This window comes from Panthera onca, chromosome X, assembly GCF_046562875.1.
Source record: "Panthera onca isolate mPanOnc1 chromosome X, mPanOnc1 haplotype 2, whole genome shotgun sequence".
Taxonomy (NCBI): domain Eukaryota; kingdom Metazoa; phylum Chordata; class Mammalia; order Carnivora; family Felidae; genus Panthera; species Panthera onca.
This window is the reverse complement of record NC_138357.1, coordinates 87,672,123-87,695,535: the sequence shown is the minus strand read 5'-3', so window position 1 is coordinate 87,695,535 and position 23,413 is coordinate 87,672,123. Positions and strand designations below refer to the sequence as shown.

The 23,413-nt window shown below is 41.0% G+C and overlaps 1 protein-coding gene and 1 pseudogene across 1 annotated transcript; both read left to right on the top strand.

The window, feature by feature from the left end:
* The first annotated feature begins 6,754 nt into the window (after positions 1–6,754).
* LOC145713799 (E3 ubiquitin-protein ligase RNF138-like) lies at positions 6,755–8,178 on the top strand (annotated as a pseudogene).
* A 470-nt stretch (positions 8,179–8,648) lies between these two features.
* LOC145713511 (putative protein SSX6) lies at positions 8,649–23,092 on the top strand. Its single transcript, XM_081792353.1, has 8 exons — positions 8,649–8,734; positions 9,721–9,856; positions 10,292–10,406; positions 11,018–11,116; positions 19,037–19,086; positions 20,688–20,823; positions 21,965–22,066; positions 22,545–23,092. Exons 2-7 carry the CDS (start codon positions 9,755–9,757, stop codon positions 22,060–22,062), a joined length of 600 nt encoding a protein of 199 aa, XP_081648479.1. The 5' UTR covers positions 8,649–8,734; positions 9,721–9,754; the 3' UTR covers positions 22,063–22,066; positions 22,545–23,092.
* The last annotated feature ends 321 nt before the right edge of the window (positions 23,093–23,413 follow it).

The following is a 23,413-nucleotide window of genomic DNA, read 5'->3' as shown; positions in this document are numbered from 1 at the left end:
ATTTGGAAGTGTTCTTTCTTCTTTGAGTTCTTGGAATAGTTTGATAAAGATACATATTAACTCTCCTTTAACTGTTTGGTAGACAGGGGCCTGGGTGATTCAGTCGGTTAAGCATCTGACTATTGATTCTGGCTCAGGCCATGATCTCATGGTTCATGAGATAGAGCCCCACATTCGACTTTGCACTGACAGTGTAGAGCCTGCTTGGGATTCTCCCTCCCTCTCTCTCTGCCCCTTCCCCATTGGGGCTCTCTCTCTCTGTCTCAAAATATTAAATGTATATTTGGTAGAATTCACCAGTAAAGCCATCTGTACTGGCGCTGGTGCTGGACTTTGTTTGTTGGGAGGTTTTTGTTTACTGAGTCAAAATCCTTTAGTAATCAGTCTAGTCAGACTTTCTATTTTTAAAAATATTTTTAATGTTTATTTATTTTTGAGAGAGAGAGAGAGACCGTGGGGGGAAGGGGAAAGAAGGAGAGAGAGCGGGGACAGGGGATCTGAAGTGGGCTCTGTGCTGACAACAGAGAGCCTGATACGGGGCTCATACTCATGAACCATGAAACCATGACCTGAGCCAAAGTCGGTCACTTAACCGATTGAGCCACCTAGGCACTCCTAGATTTTCTGTTTTTTATGATTCAGTCTTGGAAGATTGTAAATTCTAGGAAATTACCCATTTTTCTATGTTGTCCAATTTGTTATATAATTATTCATAATTCTCTTATAATCCTTTGTATTGCTGTAGTGTCCGTTTTCTTTCCTTCCTAATTTTATTTATTTGAGTCCTCTTTTTCTTAATGAGTCTGGCTAAAGGTTTATCAATTTTGTTTAAATTTTCAAAGAACCAGTTTTGCATTTCACTAATCTTCTTTATTGATTTTTGTCCCTATTTCATGTATTTCCATTCTGATCTTTATGATTTCCTTCCTTCCACTAACTTTGAGCTTTGTTCTTCTTTTTCTATTTCCTTTAGGTGTAAGCTTAGATTGTTTATTTGAATTTTTCTTTTTCTTTAGGTAGGCCCATATCAACATAAACACTCAGAACAGTTTTTGTTGTGTCCCAAAGATTTTGGAATGTTGGGTTTCCATTTTTATTTGTCTCAACGTATTTTTTTTATTTCCTCTTTGATTTTTTTATTGACCCATTAGTTGTTTAGTAGCATATTGCTTAATTTCCATTTATTTTTTCCAGTTTTTTCTTTGTAATTGATTTGTAGTTTCATACCATTATATAGTCAGAAAAGATGCCTGATATGATTTTAATAATGTTCAAATTATTGAGACTTGTTTTGTGGCCTAACATGTGATCTATTCTGCAGAATGTTCCATGTGCACTTGAAAAGAATATGTATTCTGCTGTTTGGGAATGGAATGCTCTGTATATATCTGTTAAGTACATCTCGTCTAATGTTTCATTCATACCCATCATTTACTTATTGATTTTCTTTTTTTAATGTTTATTTATTCATTTTGATGGGGGAGGGGGTAGAGGGAGAGAGAGACAATCCCAATCAGGCTCTGTGCTAACAGCACAGAGCCCAATGTGAGGCTTAATCCCACAAACCATGAGATCATGATCTGAGCTGAAATCAAGAATTGGATGCTTAACCAACTGAGCCACCCAGGAGCCCCTGCTTATTGATTTTCTATCTGGATGATTGAACCATTGATGTGAGTGGTGTGTCGAAGTCCCCACTATTATTGTATTATTATCAATTTCTCCCTTTATGTCTGTTAGTATTTGCATTATATATTTAGATGCTCCTATTTTGGTGCATAGATATTTACAATTTTTATACCCTCTTGTTATATTCCTCTTTACCATTATGTTATACCCTTCTTTATCTCTTGTTACAGGCTTTGTTTTAAAAGGTATTTTGTCTGATATAAGTATTGCTACCCCAGCTTTTTTCTCATTTCCATTTGCATGGAATATCTTCTTCCATCTCTTCACTTTCAGTCTGTATGTGTCTTTAGGTCTGAAGTGAGTCTGTTGCGGGCAGCATATAAATGGGTCTTGTTTTTTTTAATCCATTTAGTCGCCCTATGTCTTTTGATTGGATAATTTATTCCATTTACACTTAAAGTAATTGTTGACAGGTAAGTACTTATTGCCATTTTGTTAATTGTTTTCTGGTTGTTTTTGTAGTTCTTTTCTGCTTTCTTCTTCTCTTGCTCTCTTCCATTATGATTTGATTATTTTCTTTAGTGTTATGCTTGGATTCCTTTTTATTTTATTTTTGTGTGTGTGTGTGTGTATCTATTATAGGTTTGTGGTCTGTGGATACCATGAGGTTCATATGTAACAACCTATATAGATAGCAATCTTATTTAAATCTATAGTTGTTTAAGTTCAAACACATTCTAAGATCACTACATTTCTACTCCCTCCCCTCCTGAATGTTTCATGTATTTGATGTCATAATTTGCATTTCTATTTTGTGTATCACTTAACTACTTATTGTAGATATATTTGATTTTACTACTTTTGTTTTTTAATCTTCATACTAGCTTTATAAGTTATTAATCTACTACCTTTACTATATGCTTGCTTTTACCAATTTTTTATTTCTCAATTTTCTTACATCTAGTAATGACCTTCTTTTTTTCCATGTAAAGGAGTCTCTTTAACATTTCTTGAGAGCCTGATTTAGTGGTGATAAACTTCTTTAACTTTTGTTTGTATGGGAAACTCTTTATTTCCCCTTAAATTTTGAATGATAATCTTGCTGAAGTAGTTTTGATTGCAGGTTTCTTTATCCTTCATCACTTTATTTTTTTTTTAATTAGGTAATGTTTATTTTTGAGACAGAGAGAGAGCATGAGAGATAGAGAGAGACAGGGAGGGGCAGAGAGAGAGAGGAAGACACGGAATCTGAAGCTGGCTCCAGGCTCTGAACTATCAGCACAGAGCCCGACACAGGGCTTGAACTCGTGGACCGCAATATCATGACCTGAGCTGAAGTTGGACACGTAACTGATGGAGCCACCAAGGCACCCCTCCTTCATCACTTTAAATGTATCATGCCACTCCCTTCTGGCCTGCAAAGTTTCTGCTAGAATATCAGCTGATAGCCTTAAGGGTGTTCCCTTGTATGTAACTAATTATTTTTCTCTTGCTGCTTTTAAGATTCTCTCTTTATCTTTAATTTTTGACATTTTAACTATTATGTGTCTTAGTGTGTACCTTTTTGGGTTCATTTATTTGGGGACTTCTGTGATCCCTGGACCAGAATATCTGTTTCCTTCCCCACGCTAGAGAAGTTTTCAGCTACCATTTCTTCAAATACGTTTTCTGCCCCTTTCTCTCTCTCTTCTCCTCTGGGACACCTACAACATAAATATTAATATGCTTGATGTTGTCTGAGAGGTCCCTTAACCTATCCTCATATTTTAAATTCTTTTTTTTTTTAATTTTTGCTGTTTAGGTTGAATGATTTCCACTACACTGTCTTCCAGATAGTTTATCTGTTCTTCTGCATCCTCTAATCTTTTGTTGATTTCCTCTAGTATGTTTTTCGTTTCAGTTATTATATTCTTCAGCTCTGATTTGTTTTTATATATATTTTTTTCTCTCTTTGTTCACATTCTAAATGAGTTTATTCACTCCTTTCCCAAGTTCTGTGAGCATCTTTATGATGATCACTTTGAACTCTTTATCAGATAGACTGCTCATCTCCATTTCATTTAGTTCTTTTGCTAAGGTTTTGACTTATTCTTTCATTTGGAACATATTCCTCTGTCTCCTCATTTTATCTGATTCTCTGTGTTTGTTTCTGTGTATTAAGTAGGTCAGCTACATCTACTGGTCTTTAAGGTAGTGGCCTTAGTAGAAGGCATCTTATGGGACCCAGAAGCACAATCCCCTCTGATCACCAGAAGTGGGCACTCCAGGGTTGTCCCTCATGTAGGCTGCATGTGCCTTCCTATTGTGAATGGGCTACAACTGCTGTGAGAATGCTGGTGGGTGGGGCTGACCCCCAGCATGACTGCCTGAGAGGCCTGGTTGAAGCTGCTGTGGATTTGTTGGTAGGTAGAGTTATCCCCTGGTGTTACTGGCTGTGAGGCCTGTCCATGACTCTTACAGGCATGCTGGTGGAGGAAGCTGCACTTCCCTGTCACAGGAATCACTTTGCAGGGGCACTGGTCCCAAAGGAGGCTGTCCATAGAAAGTGGTGGGGCAGGAGCTGCTTTGAAGGGGTGCCTATTGAAGTGGGTGCATTGGTAGGGTAGGGCTGCAAGGAGTCAGACAGGATAAGTGGTACTATCAAGGTAGATGGACAGTGACAGAACTGATGCCTGCCAACATTGGGCCAGCTAGGCACCTGTCAACACTTCTGTTCCAGGAAAAATTTCCTACAGATCTCTACCCCTCCAGCACATGCCCTAAAATTAGCCAATAAATCTTCTTCATATATGGCCTAGCTGCTTTTCAAACTGCTGCCTCTGTGCTGGGTGTCAGAGCAAGTGAGATTGTGTAAGCCATTTAAAAACAGAGCCTTGGGGGGCACCTGGATGGCTCAGTTGGTTGGGCATCCGACTTCGGCTCAGGTCATGATCTCACTCACAGTTCGTGAGTTCAAGCCCCATGTCGGGCTCTGTGCTGACAGCTCAGAGCCTGGAGCTCATTTCAGATTCTGTGTCTCCCTCTCTCTCTGCCTGTCCCTCACTCACACTCTGTCTCTCTCTCTCTCTCTCAAGAATAAATAAACATTTAAAAAAATTTTTAATAAAAAATTATTAATTTTTTTATTAATAATTAATATTTAATAAAATATTAAATTTTTATAATAAATAAATATTTAATTTAATATTATTTAATTTAATATTTTATATTAAATAATAATAATTAATATTTAATAAAAATTATTTAAAAAAATTTTTTAAATACAGAGCCTTGGTTTCCTACAGTCCACCAGCTCTCCCAGAGTTAAGCCCCACTGATTTTTAAAGCCAAATGTTATGGAGGCTCATCTTCCTGGTGCATATCTTCAGGGCTGGGGGTACCCAATATGGGACTTGAACCCTTTGCTCCTCACAGAGGACCCCCATGTCTATCATATTCCTCCCACTTGTGGATTGTTACACCAGGGCTTTGGTTCCCAACCAGGTTTCATCTCTGCCTTTCTTACCCTTCTTGATAGGACTTTTTCTTCATATCTTTGGCTGTGGAAGAGATTTTCTGCTAGTCTTCAAGTCATTCTCAGAAAGAGTTGCTTTAAATGTAGTTACAACCTTGATGTGTCTCTGGGAGGAGGTGAGTTAAGGATATTTCTACTCTGCCATCTTTCCCTCTAATAATGATTTCTAGTGTCCAAGTCCAAAGAGGAATTTTAACCCAGGATGGATCATGCCAAGAGTTTCATCCATACTTATTTTAAGTGATGAGATTTGGTACTTTTGAGCTGATAATATTAAATGAGATTGTGGACTTGAGTTGATGTATTGAGAAATTTGGGTATTGGTGATGTAGTACATGTGTTTTGCATGTGGGATGGATGTGAATCTTCTGGGACCAGAGGTCAGATTATGGGAGACTGAATAATTTCACCTCTCCCACCAAAGATATTCTATTTCCTGGAATTTATGTGTGTTACCTACAATACCAAAAAAAAAAAAAAAAAAAAAAGACTTTGCCAGTGTGATTAAGTTAAAGATCATGATATAGGGGGATTATCCTAGATTATTTGGGTGGGTTCTAAATGCATCACAAGTGTTCTTATCAGAGGGAGGCACAGGGAATTTTGTCACCAACAGAAGATAAGAGGGGGATGTGACCATGGAGGTAGAGATTTGAATAATGCAGCCACAGCCAAGGAATGCTGGCAGCCACCAGAAGCTGGAAGAGCAGAGAGAAGATTCTCTCCTAGAGCATCTGGAAGGAGTACAGCCTTGCTGACACCCTCTTTTCAGCTTAGAGAAACTAATTTTAGACTCTGGGAAAATAAATTTCTCTTGTTTTATTCCACAAAACTTTTGGTAACTTGTTACAGCAGCCATAGGAAATTTGGGTGATCATTAGAGATTATGTAGATTATGTTGAAAGTCCCTTGTAATTTTAAGATGCATTCATTCATTCAACTAACCAACAAATATTGAAAGCCATATAAAACAGTAATTAAAAGCACAGACTTTGGACTCAATTCAACTTGGGAGTGAATTGTGTGACCTTGATCAGGCAGCCTAACTCTCTGAGCCCCAGTCTCCACATCTACACAATAGGGATAATAACAGTACTTAACTCAAGGTGAGGTTGTGAAAATTATATGGGATAATGCACACATATGGCTTTGTGCTGGGCACAAGGGTCATTGCCCTGTCCCTGTTCTAAGAGACCTATCATTCTGGGAGGAAAAACTTAGAGAGATCAAGACTTTGGACAGAAAGCACAGGAGGAATTGGGAACCTGTTGGAGGCACTGGTGGTAGGGGGTCGGAACAAATTCCTAGAGAAAGTATCTTCTGAGTCCCCTGAGGGACAGAGCAAGCTGTAATTATATGGATACTCTTTTTAATACTATTACTATTAAAATAGTACTATTAAGGAGGAAAACATTCCTGGTTATCGGGTCTTCTAGAAAAAGCACATCTTTCAAAAACACCTATCAAAAACAGTAAAAAAAAAAAAAAAAGTTTAAAATAATTCCTGTCCCTCACTGGGTTTGCACAGGGAGTCATGCAGGCCCCCACTGCCACCTTGGTTGCTGACACTGCTACCACCACCATCATTGCCTTGATCCTTTATCCCTCACCATGGCTGAGGACCTGTCTGCGGCCATGTCCTACACCAAAGATAATTTCTACTGCCCCACCTGTTAGGGGGGGCTCCAAACTGCCATGGGGCCATGGCCTATCAGCACATTCTATAAGAAATGTTTTCTGATTGGGGCACCTGGGTGGCTCAGTCAGTTGAGCATTGGAATTCGACTCAGGTCATGCTGACAGCTCACAGCCTGGAGCCTGCTTCCAATTCTGTGTCTCCCTCTCTCTCTTCCCCTCCCCCCACTATCTCTCTCTCTCTCTCTCTCTCTCTCTCTCTCAAATAAATAAACATTGAAAAATTTTTTTAAAGAAATGTTTTCTGATTTTAACAAGAGAGAGCAGAATACGTTGTCCCCTCTGTTATGGAAATGTGACTAGACTTAAGACAGAATGTCCCGAACAAGCCTTAGACCTTGAAACTGTCATGATGAAGTTTTCAGGTAGTTGTAGATGCTGTGCAAAACAGATTAAATCCTGTTACTTGAGATATCATTACAAATTTTATTAATAAGTATCAAGATGGGGGGGGCACCTGGTTGACTCAGTTGGTTGAGCATCCAACTCTTGATTTCAGCTCAGATCATAATCTTGCAGTTCGTGCGATCGAGCCCCCCATCAGGCTCTGTGCTGACAGTTCTGGGCCTGCTTGAGGTTCTCTCTCTCTCTCTCTCTCTGCTTCTCCCCTGCTCATACACTCTCTCTCCCTCAAAATAAATAAATAAATAAACTTAAAAAAAAGAAATATCAAGATAAGGACATCTGGGTGGCTCAGTCAGTTGAGCATCCAACTGTTGATTTTGGCTCAGGTCATGATCCCAGGATCATGACTTCAAACCCTGCATCAGGCTCTGCACTGAGCATGGAGCCTGCTTAAGATTCTTTCTTTCTCCCTCTGCCCCTCTCCCCTGCTCTCTCTCTCTCTCTCAAAAAGGAAAGTTTTCAAGATGAATATTGTGTTTCTTCTATCATTCCAAATTTTCAGATCTCTCAAGATTCAGTAGAGAACATTAATAGGAGTGAAACACTCACCTCTAACAACACAGAGATTTGTCAAGAGAATACAAGCTTTTCTGGGCATCCCATCATTAAGTGTCCCTTTTGTCAAGGATCAAATTTTACCTGACAGCGTTTATGGAATCACTGTAACAATGATCACATAGTTCCTATTTCAGACAGTACCGGTGATATGCCCTATTTGTGTGTCTCTTCCTTGGGGAGCTCCTAGCCAAATAACTATAAATTTTGTTAGTCATCTAATCAAAGACATCAGTTTGATTATGGATAATTTGTTAATCTTCATCTAGAATGAGGAAATCCAATATGAGACTGCTGTTGAAGGATTGACTTATAAAGACTGTAGACATCTCTGTAGCTTTGTACCTGCAAATGCTATCTTTAATGGGACAACTACATGAAGTCTCTGTTTCAATAACTTCATACATATATTAATGAAAGGAATTCAATCTTTTAAAAGTTTAAAATTCTGAAGTCACTAGAGTAGTTCTAGAAAAGACCCCCATACCTGAGGAAGTTGGAGATTGATAGCAAGGATTTGAGGTGATGGTTTCATATTTCGCATTTATTAAAACTAAACTACAAATGCACAGAACAGAGCAGTACGCTGAAGAAAAAGGGACCATCTGAGCATGCGCACTTAAGGGCCTACAGAACCTAGAGCGGCCAACTTTGGCAGAGCACAATCCTGCTTCAAGCGTGAAAATCAACCCACTGTGAAAAAACGGTGCTGTCCCTGGAGCTGGACTTACGAGACCCCGTGACTGACTCCCTTGCCTCGCCTACTTTCTTACCCCCTGATTGGCCAGTTCAAGTTCATTCACTGTTCTGATTGGTTGATTGTCCTTGGGCAGTAGAATTGTGGGATATCATCCGTTGGAGCGACTTTTCGCCTCCGCTTCGCCTCTGAGGGAAGCTTTCTTTTCGGACAGTTGCGGACCGGTCAAAGGTGGGCAGGTAAAAAAGTAACGAATCTCCACAGGGCACTCAAGTAGTTTAATTCTCGCTGGGCCTCCCAACATCCTCAATATCCCTAGGACTGAGAAGTGACTTAAAGCCTTTCAGGGCAATCCCCGTCAGGCAAAGATAAAACTAGTTTTTCGTCTGTGAGACTTTCTAATTGGCCTTCCTGAGGAAAGAACTCCCGTCAGCCTGAGAAACCCCCAAACCAGCTAGATGCCCCTAGATTTCTTTAACCAGAGATAATAGCCACTGCCTAAGTGACTCTTTTATTGACTTCTCTAGGATGGAGCAGAAACCTTCTTTGCCTTAGAGACCCCTGAATTTTCTCTCCCTAAGAGATTCCCAGTGTTGAGGAACACCAGATTGCTGCATTGAAACTCTCCACATTCTCAGCCTAAATGATGGCTGATCGAGTAGTCTTGGAGATTCTAGCTGTCTTCACACCAATAATTTTCAAATAACCTAATAATGGGCTCTAAATCCACTTTATGTTAGCAATCCTCATTTATTTTCAACAGAGCAAAACCCCACATCCCTCTGCCTGAAAACCTAAACCCATCTGTCAGAGACACCATATGGTCTCTGGGACTTACCTCCTCACTCTTTTGCCTCAAAACATGCCCCCTCCCCCCTCATAAAACTAGATGCTCACTTCACTTCTTGCCCAACAAGGTTGTCTTTATATCTTTCCTTCAGGATAAGCCAAACTTCAGGCAAACTACTATCAACAGTAACAAATCCCTTCTCAAAGTCTCAAGGATGCATTAATGCTTACAGAAAACCTGTCATTCCTAACCAGTACTTCTCCCAAAGGTCTCCAGCCAAAGATCTCATTTGACTCTGCCTCCCCCCCAACCCACACCCCCACAGCCATGTCCTTTTTCAGGGGCAGATAAGCCCAGGATGGAGAAAAGTAGAACCTAGAATTCTAGGTAACTGACGAAATGTAGCCTACCCTCAGTGCTATCTCCCTTCCTCAGGTCCTTTGGATACATGACTGGAGAGATTTAAGTTATGTCCCTTCAAGATCAAACCATCTCCAGTGCTATGAACAAAGGCAACTCCTTTGCAAAGAAGCCCAAAGAGGTTACCCAGAAATCAGAGAAGAAATGCAAGGTGAGGTGATCTGGAGGGGGTAGAGGAGTGGCCCAGGGGACACTGTAGAGTGACTAGATTTCTGAGGAGGTGAGGTAAGAGGTACTGGAGAAAAGGAGCAGGGTGTCAGGGGGAGATCCAGAGACTCAGGAGCTTCCCATCCTCACTCTCTCCTCACCCACCATCCCTGGAGACAACAGATCTGTGACTTTGCACTGCATTTGGTGACTCTCAGTCCATTCTGGAAGGTGAAAGAGCATGCTACCAGCATTAAGCATCTACTGCATGCCTGGGGAAAGGCTAGGGAATGTTACCCATGACATTAACTGCGAAGGATTATTATCCCCAGTTCACAGATCCAACATTGAGATCCTGTGGCAGAGGAAGAGACCCCAACTGAAGACCAGACATGTTTAGCTGAGTTGCTGTTAGGATTTACTTATTTTTCTTTCCTAGGAATTCGAGGCTATTTCCAAGTTCTTCTCTAAGGAAGAGTGGGCAAAACTTGGATACTCAGATAAAATCACCTATGTGTACATGAAGAGAAACTATGACATCATGACTGGTCTAGGTAACAGGAAGTTCTGGGTACAGACAAGCCTGGGAACACATCACTATCCCCTCAGTCCCTTTACATGCTACGGCTTCTTCCTAGGCTGCAAGTGTCCCACACCTGCCCTTTGTGCAGGGAGAAATCCTAGGGCAACTTCGGGGCATTCTTTTCTTTTTTTTCTTTTCTTTTCTTTCCTTTCCTTTCCTTTTTTTTTTTTTTTTTTTTTTTTAGTGTTTTATTTATTTCTGAGAGAGCTAGCATGAGCGGGGGAGGGGCAGAGAGACAAGGAGACAGAGAATCTGAAGCAGGCTCCACGCTGACACCAGCAAGCCTGATGCAGGGCTCGAGCTCACCAACTGTGAGATCGCAACCTGAGCTGAAGTTGGACGCTCAACCAACTGAGCCACCCAGGCGCCCCTCTGCTCTTTTCTATTCTGTGCAGGGCTGAGGGCCTGGGGTGGCCACAAAGATGTTCAAACATAGATCCCACATGTTTCTCTTCTGCTCACCCTTGTTGGGATTCCCCCAGCTGATGAACTTTACTTTTCCTGCTGCTTCCCAGGATCCCACCCCACATTCCTCTCCTCTCAGGTTGTCTCTTAAAGAACAAATATTTTGCTTCTTTCTAGGTCTCAAGACCACCCTCCCAGCCTTCATGTGTCCTAAAAAATGTGCCACAAAGTCCAGTGGGCATGATTCTGATGAAGACCAGGACTCCGGGAATGAGAGTAAGTGGACAGGAAGGGCCTGGAAAGGGTCTCCTAAAGCCCAACTGCTTTGGGTCCAGCTGCTTGGGAAGGATTCTCAGGAGTTTGCTCTCTCAAAAGTATCATGGCTGAGAAAAGTAGGACGTAGAAGGTTAAGTAGAGTCAGAGGCCACTCATATAAAATCCTAAAACATGCAAAATGAGAGTATATATTTTTATGGATAATAAGCAAATGGTAAATGTATAAAACCTGAATGAGAATAAAACCCATCAAATTCAGGAATGCAGAAAGAGGGAGGGCAGGGATCAGTGAGGACTGTACAGATGACTTCAGCTGTTACTTGTTTATTGTGTTTTGTTATATATATTTTTAAGTTTTATTTATTTATTTTGAGACAGTGTGTGTGTGAGAGAGAGCAGGGAAGGGGCAGAGAGTGAGAGAGAGTGAGAGAGAATCACAAGCAGGCTCTGCAGCGTCAGCATGGAGCCCGATGTGGGGCTCGAACTCACAAACCATGACATCATGACCTGAGCCAAAATCCAGTCAGACGCTTAACCGACTGAGTCACCCAGGTGCCCCATGTTTTCTTATATTTTGAATAAAGATCTCAGAACAATCTGAAGCAGTTGTGGGATAATGGTAATATCTGACTAGACTCAGTGATAGATGTTCACGTGTTTCCCATATTATTCTCCATAATTTTCTGTACATTTGAAACATTTCTTTTTTTTTAATGTGTTACTGTTCTTGCTCAACACAGTTAATGAATCACAGGACAATTAAGAAAAATATAATTAAAGTGTAAATCCATGTGGAGCACCTGGCTGGCTGTTGGTAGAGCATGTGACTCTTGACCTCGGTGTCATGAGTTTAGGCCCCACATTGGGCATAGAAATTACTTTTTTAGTATATGTGTTGCCAAAGCGAGCACAGAAGTTACTTTTTATTTTTTTTTATTTTTTTTTTATTTTTTAATATATGAAATTTACTGTCAAATTGATTTCCATACAACACCCAGTGCTCATCCCAAAAGGTGCCCTCCTCAATACCCATCACCCACCCTGCCCTCCCTCCCACCCCCCATCAACCCTCAGTTTGTTCTCAGTTTTTAACAGTCTCTAATGCTTTGGCTCTCTCCCACTCTAACCTCTTTTTTTTTTTTTTTTTTTTCCTTCCCCTCCCCCATGGGTTTCTGTTATGTTTCTCAGGATCCACATAAGAGTGAAACCATATGGTATCTGTCTTTCTCTGTATGGCTTATTTCACTTAGCATCACACTCTCCAGTTCCATCCATGTTGCTACAAAAGGCCATATTTCATTTTTTCTCATTGCCACGTAGTATTCCATTGTGTATATAAACCACAATTTCTTTATCCATTCATCAGTTGATGGACATTTAGGCTCTTTCCATAATTTGGCTATTGTTGAGAGTGCCGCTATAAACATTGGGGTACAGGTGCCCCTATGCATCAGTACTCCTGTATCCCTTGGATAAATTCCTAGCAGTGCTATTGCTGGGTCATAGGGTAGGTCTATTTTTAATTTTCTGAGGAACCTCCACACTGCTTTCCAGAGCGGCTGCACCAATTTGCATTCCCACCAACAGTGCAAGAGGGTTCCTGTTTCTCCACATCCTCTCCAGCATCTATAGTCTCCTGATTTCTTCATTTTGGCCACTCTGACTGGCGTGAGGTGGTATCTGAGTGTGGTTTTGATTTGTATTTCCCTGATAAGGAGCGACGTTGAACATCTTTTCATGTGCCTGTTGGCCATCCGGATGTCTTCTTTAGAGAAGTGTCTATTCATGTTTTCTGCCCATTTCTTCACTGGGTTATTTGTTTTTCGGGTGTGGAGTTTGATGAGCTCTTTATAGATTTTGGATACTAGCCCTTTGTCCGATGTGTCATTTGCAAATATCTTTTCCCATTCCATTGGTTGCCTTTTAGTTTTGTTGGTTGTTTCCTTTGCTGTGCAGAAGCTTTTTATCTTCATAAGGTCCCAGTAATTCACTTTTGCTTTTAATTCCCTTGCCTTTGGGGATGTGCCGAGTAAGAGATTGCTACGGCTGAGGTCAGAGAGGTCTTTTCCTGCTTTCTCCTCTAAGGTTTTGATGGTTTCCTGTCTCACATTCAGGTCCTTTATCCATTTTGAGTTTATTTTTGTGAATGGTGTGAGAAAGTGGTCTAGTTTCAACCTTCTGCATGTTGCTGTCCAGTTCTCCCAGCACCATTTGTTAAAGAGACTGTCTTTTTTCCATTGGATGTTCTTTCCTGCTTTGTCAAAGATGAGTTGGCCATACGTTTGTGGGTCTAGTTCTGGGGTTTCTATTCTATTCCATTGGTCTATGTGTCTGTTTTTATGCCAATACCATGCTGTCTTGATGATGACAGCTTTGTAGTAGAGGCTAAAGTCTGGGATTGTGATGGCTCCTGCTTTGGTCTTCTTCTTCAAAATTACTTTGGCTATTCGGGGCCGTTTGTGGTTCCATATGAATTTTAGGATTGCTTGTTCTAGTTTCGAGAAGAATGCTGGTGCAATTTTGATTGGGATTGCATTGAATGTGTAGATAGCTTTGGGTAGTATTGACATTTTGACAATATTTATTCTTCCAATCCATGAGCAGGGAATGTCTTTCCATTTCTTTATATCTTCTTCAATTACCTGCATAAGCTTTCTATAGTTTTCAGCATACAGATCTTTTACATCTTTGGTTAGATTTATTCCTAGGTATTTTATGCTTCTTGGTGCAATTGTGAATGGGATCAGTTTCTTCATTTGTCTTTCTGTTGCTTCATTGTTAGTGTATAAGAATGCAACTGATTTCTGCACATTGATTTTGTATCCTGCAACTTTGCTGAATTCATGTATCAGTTCTAGCAGACTTTTGGTGGAGTCTATCGGATTTTCCATGTATAATATCATGTCATCTGCAAAAAGCGAAAGCTTGACTTCATCTTTGCCAATTTTGATGCCTTTGATTTCCTTTTGTTGTCTGATTGCTGATGCTAGAACTTCCAGCACTATATTAAACAGCAGCGGTGACAGTGGGCATCCCTGTCGTGTTCCTGATCTCAGGGAAAAAGCTCTCAGTTTTTCCCCGTTGAGGATGATGTTAGCTGTGGGCTTTTCATAAATGGCCTTTATGATCTTTAAGTATGTTCCTTCTATCCCGACTTTCTCAAGGGTTTTTATTAAGAAAGGGTGCTGGATTTTGTCAAAGGCCTTTTCTGCATCGATTGACAGGATCATATGGTTCTTCTCTTTTTTTTTGTTAATGTGATGTATCACGTTGATCGATTTGCGAATGTTGAACCAGCCCTGCATCCCAGGAATGAATCCCACTTGATCATGGTGAATAATTCTTTTTATATGCTGTTGAATTCGATTTGCTAGTATCTTATTAAGAATTTTTGCATCCATATTCATCAGGGATATTGGCCTGTAGTTCTCTTTTTTTACTGGGTCTCTGTCTGGTTTAGGAATCAAAGTAATACTGGCTTCATAGAATGAGTCTGGAAGTTTTCCTTCCCTTTCTATTTCTTGGAATAGCTTGAGAAGGATAGGTATTATCTCTGCTTTAAATGTCTGGTAGAACTCCCCTGGGAAGCCATCTGGTCCTGGACTCTTATTTGTTGGGAGATTTTTGATAACCGATTCAATTTCTTCGCTGGTTATGGGTCTGTTCAAGCTTTCTATTTCCTCCTGATTGAGTTTTGGAAGAGTGTGGGTGTTTAGAAATTTGTCCATTTCTTCCAGGTTGTCCAATTTGCTGGCATATAATTTTTCATAGTATTCCCTGATAATTGTTTGTATCTCTGAGGGATTGGTTGTAATCATTCCATTTTCATTCATGATTTTATCTATTTGGGTCATCTCCCTTTTCTTTTTGAGAAGCCTGGCTAGAGGTTTGTCAATTTTGTTTATTTTTTCAAAAAACCAACTCTTGGTTTCGTTGATCTGCTCTACAGTTTTTTTAGATTCTATATTGTTTATTTCTGCTCTGATCTTTATTATTTCTCTTCTTCTGCTGGGTTTAGGCTGCCTTTGCTGTTCTGCTTCTATTTCCTTTAGGTGTGCTGTTAGATTTTGTATTTGGGATTTTTCTTGTTTCTTGAGATAGGCCTGGATTGCAATGTATTTTCCTCTCAGGACTGCCTTCGCTGCATCCCAGAGCGTTTGGATTGTTGTATTTTCATTTTCGTTTGTTTCCATATATGTTTTAATTTCTTCTCTAATTGCCTGGTTGACCCACTCATTCGTTAGTAGGGTGTTCTTTAACCTCCATGCTTTTGGAGGTTTTCCAGACTTTTTCCTGTGGTTGATTTCAAGCTTCATAGCATTGTGGTCTGAAAGTATGCATGGTATAATTTCAATTCTTGTAAACTTATGAAGGGCTGTTTTGTGACCCAGTATATGATCTATCTTGGAGAATGTTCCATGTGCACTCGAGAAGAAAGTATATTCTGTTGCTTTGGGATGCAGAGTTCTAAATATATCTGTCAAGTCCATCTGATCCAATGTATCATTCAGGGCCCTTGTTTCTTTATTGACTGTGTGTCTAGATGATCTATCCATTTCTGTAAGTGGGGTGTTAAAGTCCCCTGCAATGACCACATTCTTATCAATGAGGTTGCTTATGTTTATGAGTAATTGTTTTATATATCTGGGGGCTCGGGTATTTGGCGCATAGACATTTATAATAGTTAGCTCTTCCTGGTGGATAGACCCTGTGATTATTATATAATGCCCTTCTTCATCTCTTGTTACAGCCTTTAATTTAAAGTCTAGTTTGTCTGATATAAGTATGGCTACTCCAGCTTTCTTTTGGCTTCCAGGAGCATGATAAATAGTTCTCCATCCCCTCACTCTCAATCTAAAGGTGTCCTCAAATCTAAAATGAGTCTCTTGTAGACAGCAAATAGATGGGTCTTGTTTTTTTATCCATTCTGATACCCTATGTCTTTTAGTTGGCGCATTTAATCCATTTACATTCAGTGTTATTATAGAAAGATACGGGTTTAGAGTCATTGTGATGTCTGTATGTTTTATGCTTGTAGTGATGTCTCTGGTACTTTGTCTCACAGGATCCCCCTTAGGATCTCTTGTAGGGCTGGTTTCGTGGTGACAAATTCCTTCAGTTTTTGTTTGTTTGGGAAGACCTTTATCTCTCCTTCTATTCTAAATGACAGACTTGCTGGATAAAGGATTCTCGGCTGCATATTTTTTCTGTTTAGCACACTGTAGATATCGTGCCAAGCCTTTCTGGCCTGCCAAGTTTCAAAGGAGAGATCAGTCACGAGTCTTATAGGTCTCCCTTTATATGTGAGGGCACGTTTATCCCTTGCTGCTTTCAGAATTTTCTCTTTATCCTTGTATTTTGCCAGTTTCACTATGATATGTCGTGCAGAAGATCGATTCATGTTACGTCTGAAGGGAGTTCTCTGTGCCTCTTGGATTTCAATGCCTTTTTCCTTCCCCAGTTCAGGGAAGTTCTCAGCTATAATTTGTTCAAGTACCCCTTCAGCACCCTTCCCTCTCTCTTCCTCCTCTGGGATACCAATTATGCGTATATTATTTTTTTTTAGTGTATCACTTAGTTCTCTAATTTTCCCCTCATACTCCTGGATTTTTTTATCCCTCTTTCTTTCAGCTTCCTCTTTCTCCATAACTTTATCTTCTAGTTCACCTATTCTCTCCTCTGCCTCTTCAAGCCGAGCCATCGTGGATTCCATTTTGTTTTGCAATTCGTTTAAAGCGTTTTTCAACTCCTCGTGACTGTTCCTTAGTCCCTCGATCTTTGTGGCAAGAGATTCTCTGCTGTCCTGTATACTGTTTTCAAGCCCAGCGATTAATTTTATGACTATTATTCTAAATTCACTTTCTGTTATATTATTTAAATCCTTTTTGATCAGTTCATTAGCTGTTGTTATTTCCTGGAGATTCTTCTGAGGGGAATTCTTCCGTTTGGTCATTTTGGAGAGTCCCTGGCGTGGTGAGGACCTGCAGGGCACTTCCCCTGTGCTGTGGTGTATAACTGGAGTTAGTGGGCGGGGCCGCAGTCCGACCCGATGTCTGCCCCCAGCCCACTGCTGGGGCCACAGTCAGACTGGTGTGTGCCTTCTCTTCCCCTCTCCTAGGGGCGGGATTCACTGTGGGGTGGCGTGTCCCGTCTGGGCTACTTGCACACTGCCAGGCTTGTGTTGCTGGGGATCTGGCATATTAGCTGGGGTGGGTAGGCAAGGTGCACGGGGGCTGGAGGGGCAGGCTTAGCTCGCTTCTCCTTAGGTGATCCACTTCAGGAGGAGCCCCTCTTCCGTGGGCCTCTCGTCTGCGCTTGACTCCGGAGACTCCCTTCTGCTAATCCTCTGGCGGTTTTCTGGGTTCTTTAGGCAGGTGTAGGTGGAATCTAAGTGATCGGCAGGACGCGCTGTGAGCCCCGCGTCCTCCTACGCCGCCATCTTCCGGAACCAGAAGTTACTTTTTAAAAAAAAGTATAACTCCACAAAAAACTTCAAGAGTCAATTTCATAATAGGGCAGAGGTATTGGGTAAATATCTTAAGAGAGAGTGATTAATGCATTATATAATATACATATGTGTGTGTGTGTGTGTGTGTATAATGCATTATATGGATTATATAATGACATACAGCTATTTGGTGTTTTTACCCAAACCAAGTAGTCTTTTTGCTCCTAATCCAACCTGATTCTAGGTGTTGAGCTTGGGAGAGAGTTTGAGAGAGCGATTCTCCACACATCGAGCTTTTCTAGTTGTCAGCACAGGTAACACACAGTGAAAAAGGTAGCAGATTCTAGAAATCTGTGTGCATTTGAGCAGTGTGTGTACTCGCTGTAAAGAGGATGAGATATACTCACGTGGTCTCCGCTCTGACGGCACAGTTGTAAGCAGACAGAGTCAGAATGTTCAAACCATCTCCAACAGACCTGTGACTCTCCAGGAAGACAGACCAGATTCCACAAGTTCCCAAAACTACTGTAAGAGGGCTGAAAATCTAGTGCTTGAAAATCTACAAAATTTTTGACACTAAGGGAGTATCTTTTTATTATTATCATTTATTTATTTTTAGGGAGAGAGTGTGTGAATGGGGGAGGGACAGGGAGAATCCCAAGCAGGCCCCGCACCAGGACCACGACATGGGGCTCGAACCTACCAGCTGTGAGATCATGACCTGAGCCAAAACCAAGAGGTGGATGTTTAACTGACTGAGCCACCCAGGCACCCCTGACACTAAAGGAGTATCTTTTTACTGGAAACATTCCAGAACCACTGCTAAATCATCCATGGTTCATCATACACCTAATGACTTGGTTAAAGTATAACTGGCATATTATAAAATTCACCAGGTTTAAGTAGACAGTGATTTTAGTTGTCACACATCTTTAAATGAATGCAATCAATTTAGTTTAATTAATTCAGTTTAATTGGGGGGAGAAGCAAGAAATATGTAGTAGAATAGGATGAGGTAGTGATGGAGTTTAGTTCACATTTTACAAATCATCAGAAGGAAAATTATGAATTATGATGTCATGAATAAGTGTATAATCACAATTTAAAGATAATTCAGGGACACCTGGCTGGCTCAGTTGGTGAAGCGTCCACTTCGGCTCAGGTCATGATCTCATAGTTTGTGGGTTCAAGCTCCACGTCGGGTTCTGTGCTGACAGTGCAGAGTCTGGAGACTGCTTCGGATTCTGTGTCTCCCTGTCTCTGTCTTTCCCTGACCCACTTGTGCTCTGTCTCTTTCTCTCTCTCAAAAATAAATAAACATCAAAAAAAAATTTTAAGCCAGTCTCAAAATAACTCCTTGACAATGAGTGGATTCATAACCCTTTCCTCAGAATTCCCTGATACTACAGGAGTCTCTGGTGTTTGGGAATGTTTGTCAGCAGAGAAAAACTTCCACTTATCATTTCTTTTAGATGAACCTCTTCAGGAGGATTCTGATGTGCAACAGAGAAAACGCCTGAAGGTGAGTATTTCCCAAATCTAAAGAACCAGAGACTCTTTCTTCCTCCACAGATACGAATATCGGTAAGAGCGGGGGAATATTGAATATTGCCTGACCCTTGCTGCCTCCCTTTCATGATCTGTTTATCACAATTCCTGATGTAGCATCAATAACTTAATAATTAGAGATTGTGATAGCTGATACTTCTGTTGTTTTCATACTGATGTCAGATACTATTTTAAGCAATTCACAAGGATTAATTTCGTTAATCCTCAGAAAACCTCTATGATGTTTTCCTATCATTATTCTCAGATAATAATGAGGATATTAGTAATAAAAACTAATCATAAATATGAGGATGTTGTGGTGCAGATATGTTAAGTAATTTGCCTGAGACCACAGAGGTAGTGGTAGTAGTCTGTACATTTGAAACATTTCTTTTTTTAAAGGGGTGATTGTTCTTGCTAAACACTGTTAATGAATCACAGGACAATTAAGAAAAGCCCCCAAAGGATTTCCAAGCTCAAGAAACTTTTCATGTGTTTATGAAGTTCGAGGGTTTCCCCCAAAGCTTTACCCCACAGAAGCTGATCATGCTTCTGTTTAGACACCCACTCTCGCAAAATGAAATACCAGCGTCCCTCTGCTCTGTGGCAGGGACACTTTCATGTGGCTTGAGAATGGCCTGAGCTGTCAGCCCCTCCCTACTGTGATCTCCTTTGGGGCCTTGTCAGCATCTGAGGCATCTCTGAAGCCTCGATCCCAGCCCAGGGAGTCCCTCAGAGGTACCTGAATGTTCACTGAATAAGTGATTCCACAATTGTAGAATAAACTCTACTTTAGAGGGTAAAGGCATCTGGGACAGTTGAGACGGTTGGAGACAGTTGAGCGAATTCAAAGAAGGATCAAAAAAGAAAGTATTCATTTTCATTATTACCACATTAAAGTGTTTGCAAGCTCAGTACTTTCACTTAGCTTCTTTTACTTTTATTGTTCACTATTTCATAAACGAGGGAACTGAATGAAAGGTAACTTAAGATTGTTGGTCAGTGACACATCCTGATGCAGGCAGAACTGGTATGAGAGCCACCTTGCCTAATTCCACATTCAATGTTCTTGCCAGCATAGGATAGTAGGTGACATCTGGTGCTGCTTTCTTTGCTGTCTATATTAATTTCTGTGAACTATTCCTTTCCTCTCCCTTCCCTGTACTCCTCTCCTCTATACCTTTTTCCAGCAGTGTTTTGTCTCTGTGCATTTTTACATTTATTCTCCTTGCAGCTCTCTACTAGCTTCTATGCAAGAAAGGAGCCCCTCATGGGGATTCTTAGAATGCTATTCTACCCCAACTCTTCTGTCTACAACACTCCACTTACATGGAGCATTTTGCTGTTTGCAAGAAGGTGAAGACAAACGTTCTAGCCCTGGAGACATCCTCATTTAGGCCATTCCTTTTTGTTCTAATCTCCCAGGCTCTTCATAATTTAGGTACAGGTGATATAATGATCTTCCAGGGTTTTAAGACATTAATCAAAGTACTGCATGTGAAGACACTTTGTAAGCTCTAAAGCACTAGAGAAATGCTGTTGATACTGTTTATGTATGACCTTCACATTAAAAAGGTGATGCACAAGAAACCAAAGGAAAAAGATGATTCAGACCCAGTGCCAGTAGCACTTGGCTCTAAGCAGGTTCAGGAACAACAGTGCTGCCCAGGAAAAGCGAGTGCCCCTGGTAAAAAGAGTAAGAAGAAACCAGGTAAGAGGTAGCTATGTGGGAACGACTCCTCTGTTTCCTGGCTATGTTCAAGTATGTGGTCTAGGTATGGGGGATGGATCCTGGACAGGGTTGTAGCCAGACTGGACTGAGGAGCTCACCCAGCTCCAGCTGAGATGTTAGAACATGACTTCCAGGGTCATAGACCTGACTTGTCATTGATATAAAAGCTAAGTAACTAGGGGTGCCTGAGTGGCTCAGTTGGTTGTGTCTGACTCTTGATCTCAGCTCAGGTCATCTCAGGGTTGTGAGTTCAAACCCCATGTTGGGCTCCATGCTGAGTGTGGAGCCTACTTTAAAAAAATAAGAATTAGGGGCGCCTGGGTGGCGCAGTCGGTTAAGCGTCCGACTTCAGCCAGGTCACGATCTCGCGGTCCGTGAGTTCGAGCCCCGCATCAGGCTCTGGGCTGATGGCTCGGAGCCTGGAGCCTGTTTCCGATTCTGTGTCTCCCTCTCTCTCTGCCCCTCCCCCGTTCATGCTCTGTCTCTCTCTGTCCCAAAAATAAAATAAAAAACGTTGAAAAAAAAAAATTAAAAAAAAATAAAAAAAAAAATAAAAAATAAAAAATAAAAAAATAAGAATTAAAAATAAAAGCCAAGTGACTATAGGCAAGTCTTCTAAATTCTTTGAACTCCAGATTCTTAGTCCATAAAATGGAAATAAAGAATCATAGTTCACAAATTGTTCAAGGGCATTAAATCTAGAAAGCTTGACAATATGAAATGTGGTCAAGTAATTCCATCTGTGATAACCTGGGAATGCATCTTACAGTTGTATCCCCAGCCCTCAGCCTGACACACAATATGCCCTTAACACAAATATGCTGAATGAAAGAAGGTCTGAATGAATGTTCTGGTAAGTAAAGAGGTTGGAAATCTAAGTCTGACAATGGGAAGAGCCAGAAGCTAAAACTGTGGGCATTTGGTGTGTATTGGTCTAACGTCTCAACCTCTCTGAGCCAGAAGATGTGGAAAACAGACTATGTCGAATGCCTGTGGGCACTTGGGAGGGAGGAGGCATCTCCTTATCTGAAAAAAACAAAACAAAACAAAACAAAACAAAACAGAGACTTATACTCTCCAACCCAACCAACTCTCATTTACCAACTCTTCTCCACCATAGGATCCGAGAAAGGGAAGAATATTTGGGCCAATAGACTGCGCCAAAGAAAGAACCTGATAGCATATGAAGAGATCAGTGATCCCGAGGAAGATGACTAATCCTGTAAGTAACCCTTCAGTCCATACCCACAGCCCTGCAAAATGTACTTGTCTGTTGTAGAACTGGTATCCCATCTTGTCACTTATTCCCCAAACCATTCCTTTCTCCTAGTCCCTTGGGGGTGCAGCATTGAAGCTAAATGATGAGGTTTCCCATGCTCTTTCTGCTCCCTGCTCAGTATACCCAGGGATCCTCCCTACCTAGAATGATGTGGGCTCCCAAACCCCTGGTCAGCTCCTGATGTGTAGGCCACACTTTCCTGTAGTCTGGGAAAACTCACAAGACAGGTAAGGGGGTCACTATGGCATGAGCATAAGGTTCACTTTGAGGAGCAGTGGGAGATGCATGCAGATGATGAAGTAGGGTAGAATCAGAGTGCTCACGGCCAAGCAGGTGTGGATGAGGAGTTTGGTATTGATTTATCAGACAATAGGAGCTCACTGCCACTGATTCTCCTTCTCTTTCCTTGCCTCAACCTCAGGGATGTACAAGTGCCCATGATAAGAAGCAGAACCTGGTGGCCTTTCATGAACATGGGCATGGCTGTGAATTCCTAGCCATCAGGTGTATAGCAAGTAAAAGAAAGAGTTCACAATAGTGAAAAGTTAAGCATGATTTTTGTTACTGTGCGCCAAATATTCTGTTAGATATAAGAGTTTTGTTGATGAGTAAAACATATACCTAATACATATTTCTTTCTGTGTATCCATGCACTTATCTTAGAAAATAAGTATTGTATTCTCAGGTAATTCTCTGCATAGAACAGCACTACACTCCTCCCCAGATGTGCAGATGTGACTGCTGAGGGCAGTTTTGGGTGTTTGATTTCACATGTTTTCCTCTGCATTTACACACACACATACGGTACTACTATAAGCATTTCCCACATGCTTTTTCCCCACTACCAGCGTGTCCTGGACAAGTACCATTCATTTTGTTCCTGTTCAGCAGGTGCTCCGTGTTGTAAATCCCCATTATTAATTTACGTTGTATTAGTCATTGACAGTTAATAAACATGTACAAGCTTTTCTCAGTTGTTTGCTCCTTTCGTTCTTCTGCACAGAGCCTTGTGCATATGTGTGAGTGTTTCTTTAGCACGCAGTCTTAGAAGTGTAATTGTCGTGTCAAAGGGCTCATTCATTCAACAAACACCTATTGAACATGTACTGTGTACTGAACACTGCTCTAGGTGCTGGAAAGACATCAGGGAACAAGACAGACAAATGTCCCAGCCCAAATGGAGCTAACATTCTAATGGGTGATGTTTCCAGTTTTTATTTTGATGGACACTATACACCCCAAATTCTGGGGCAGGTGCTGGTTGGACACCTTGGCCTTTGCTCTCTGTAG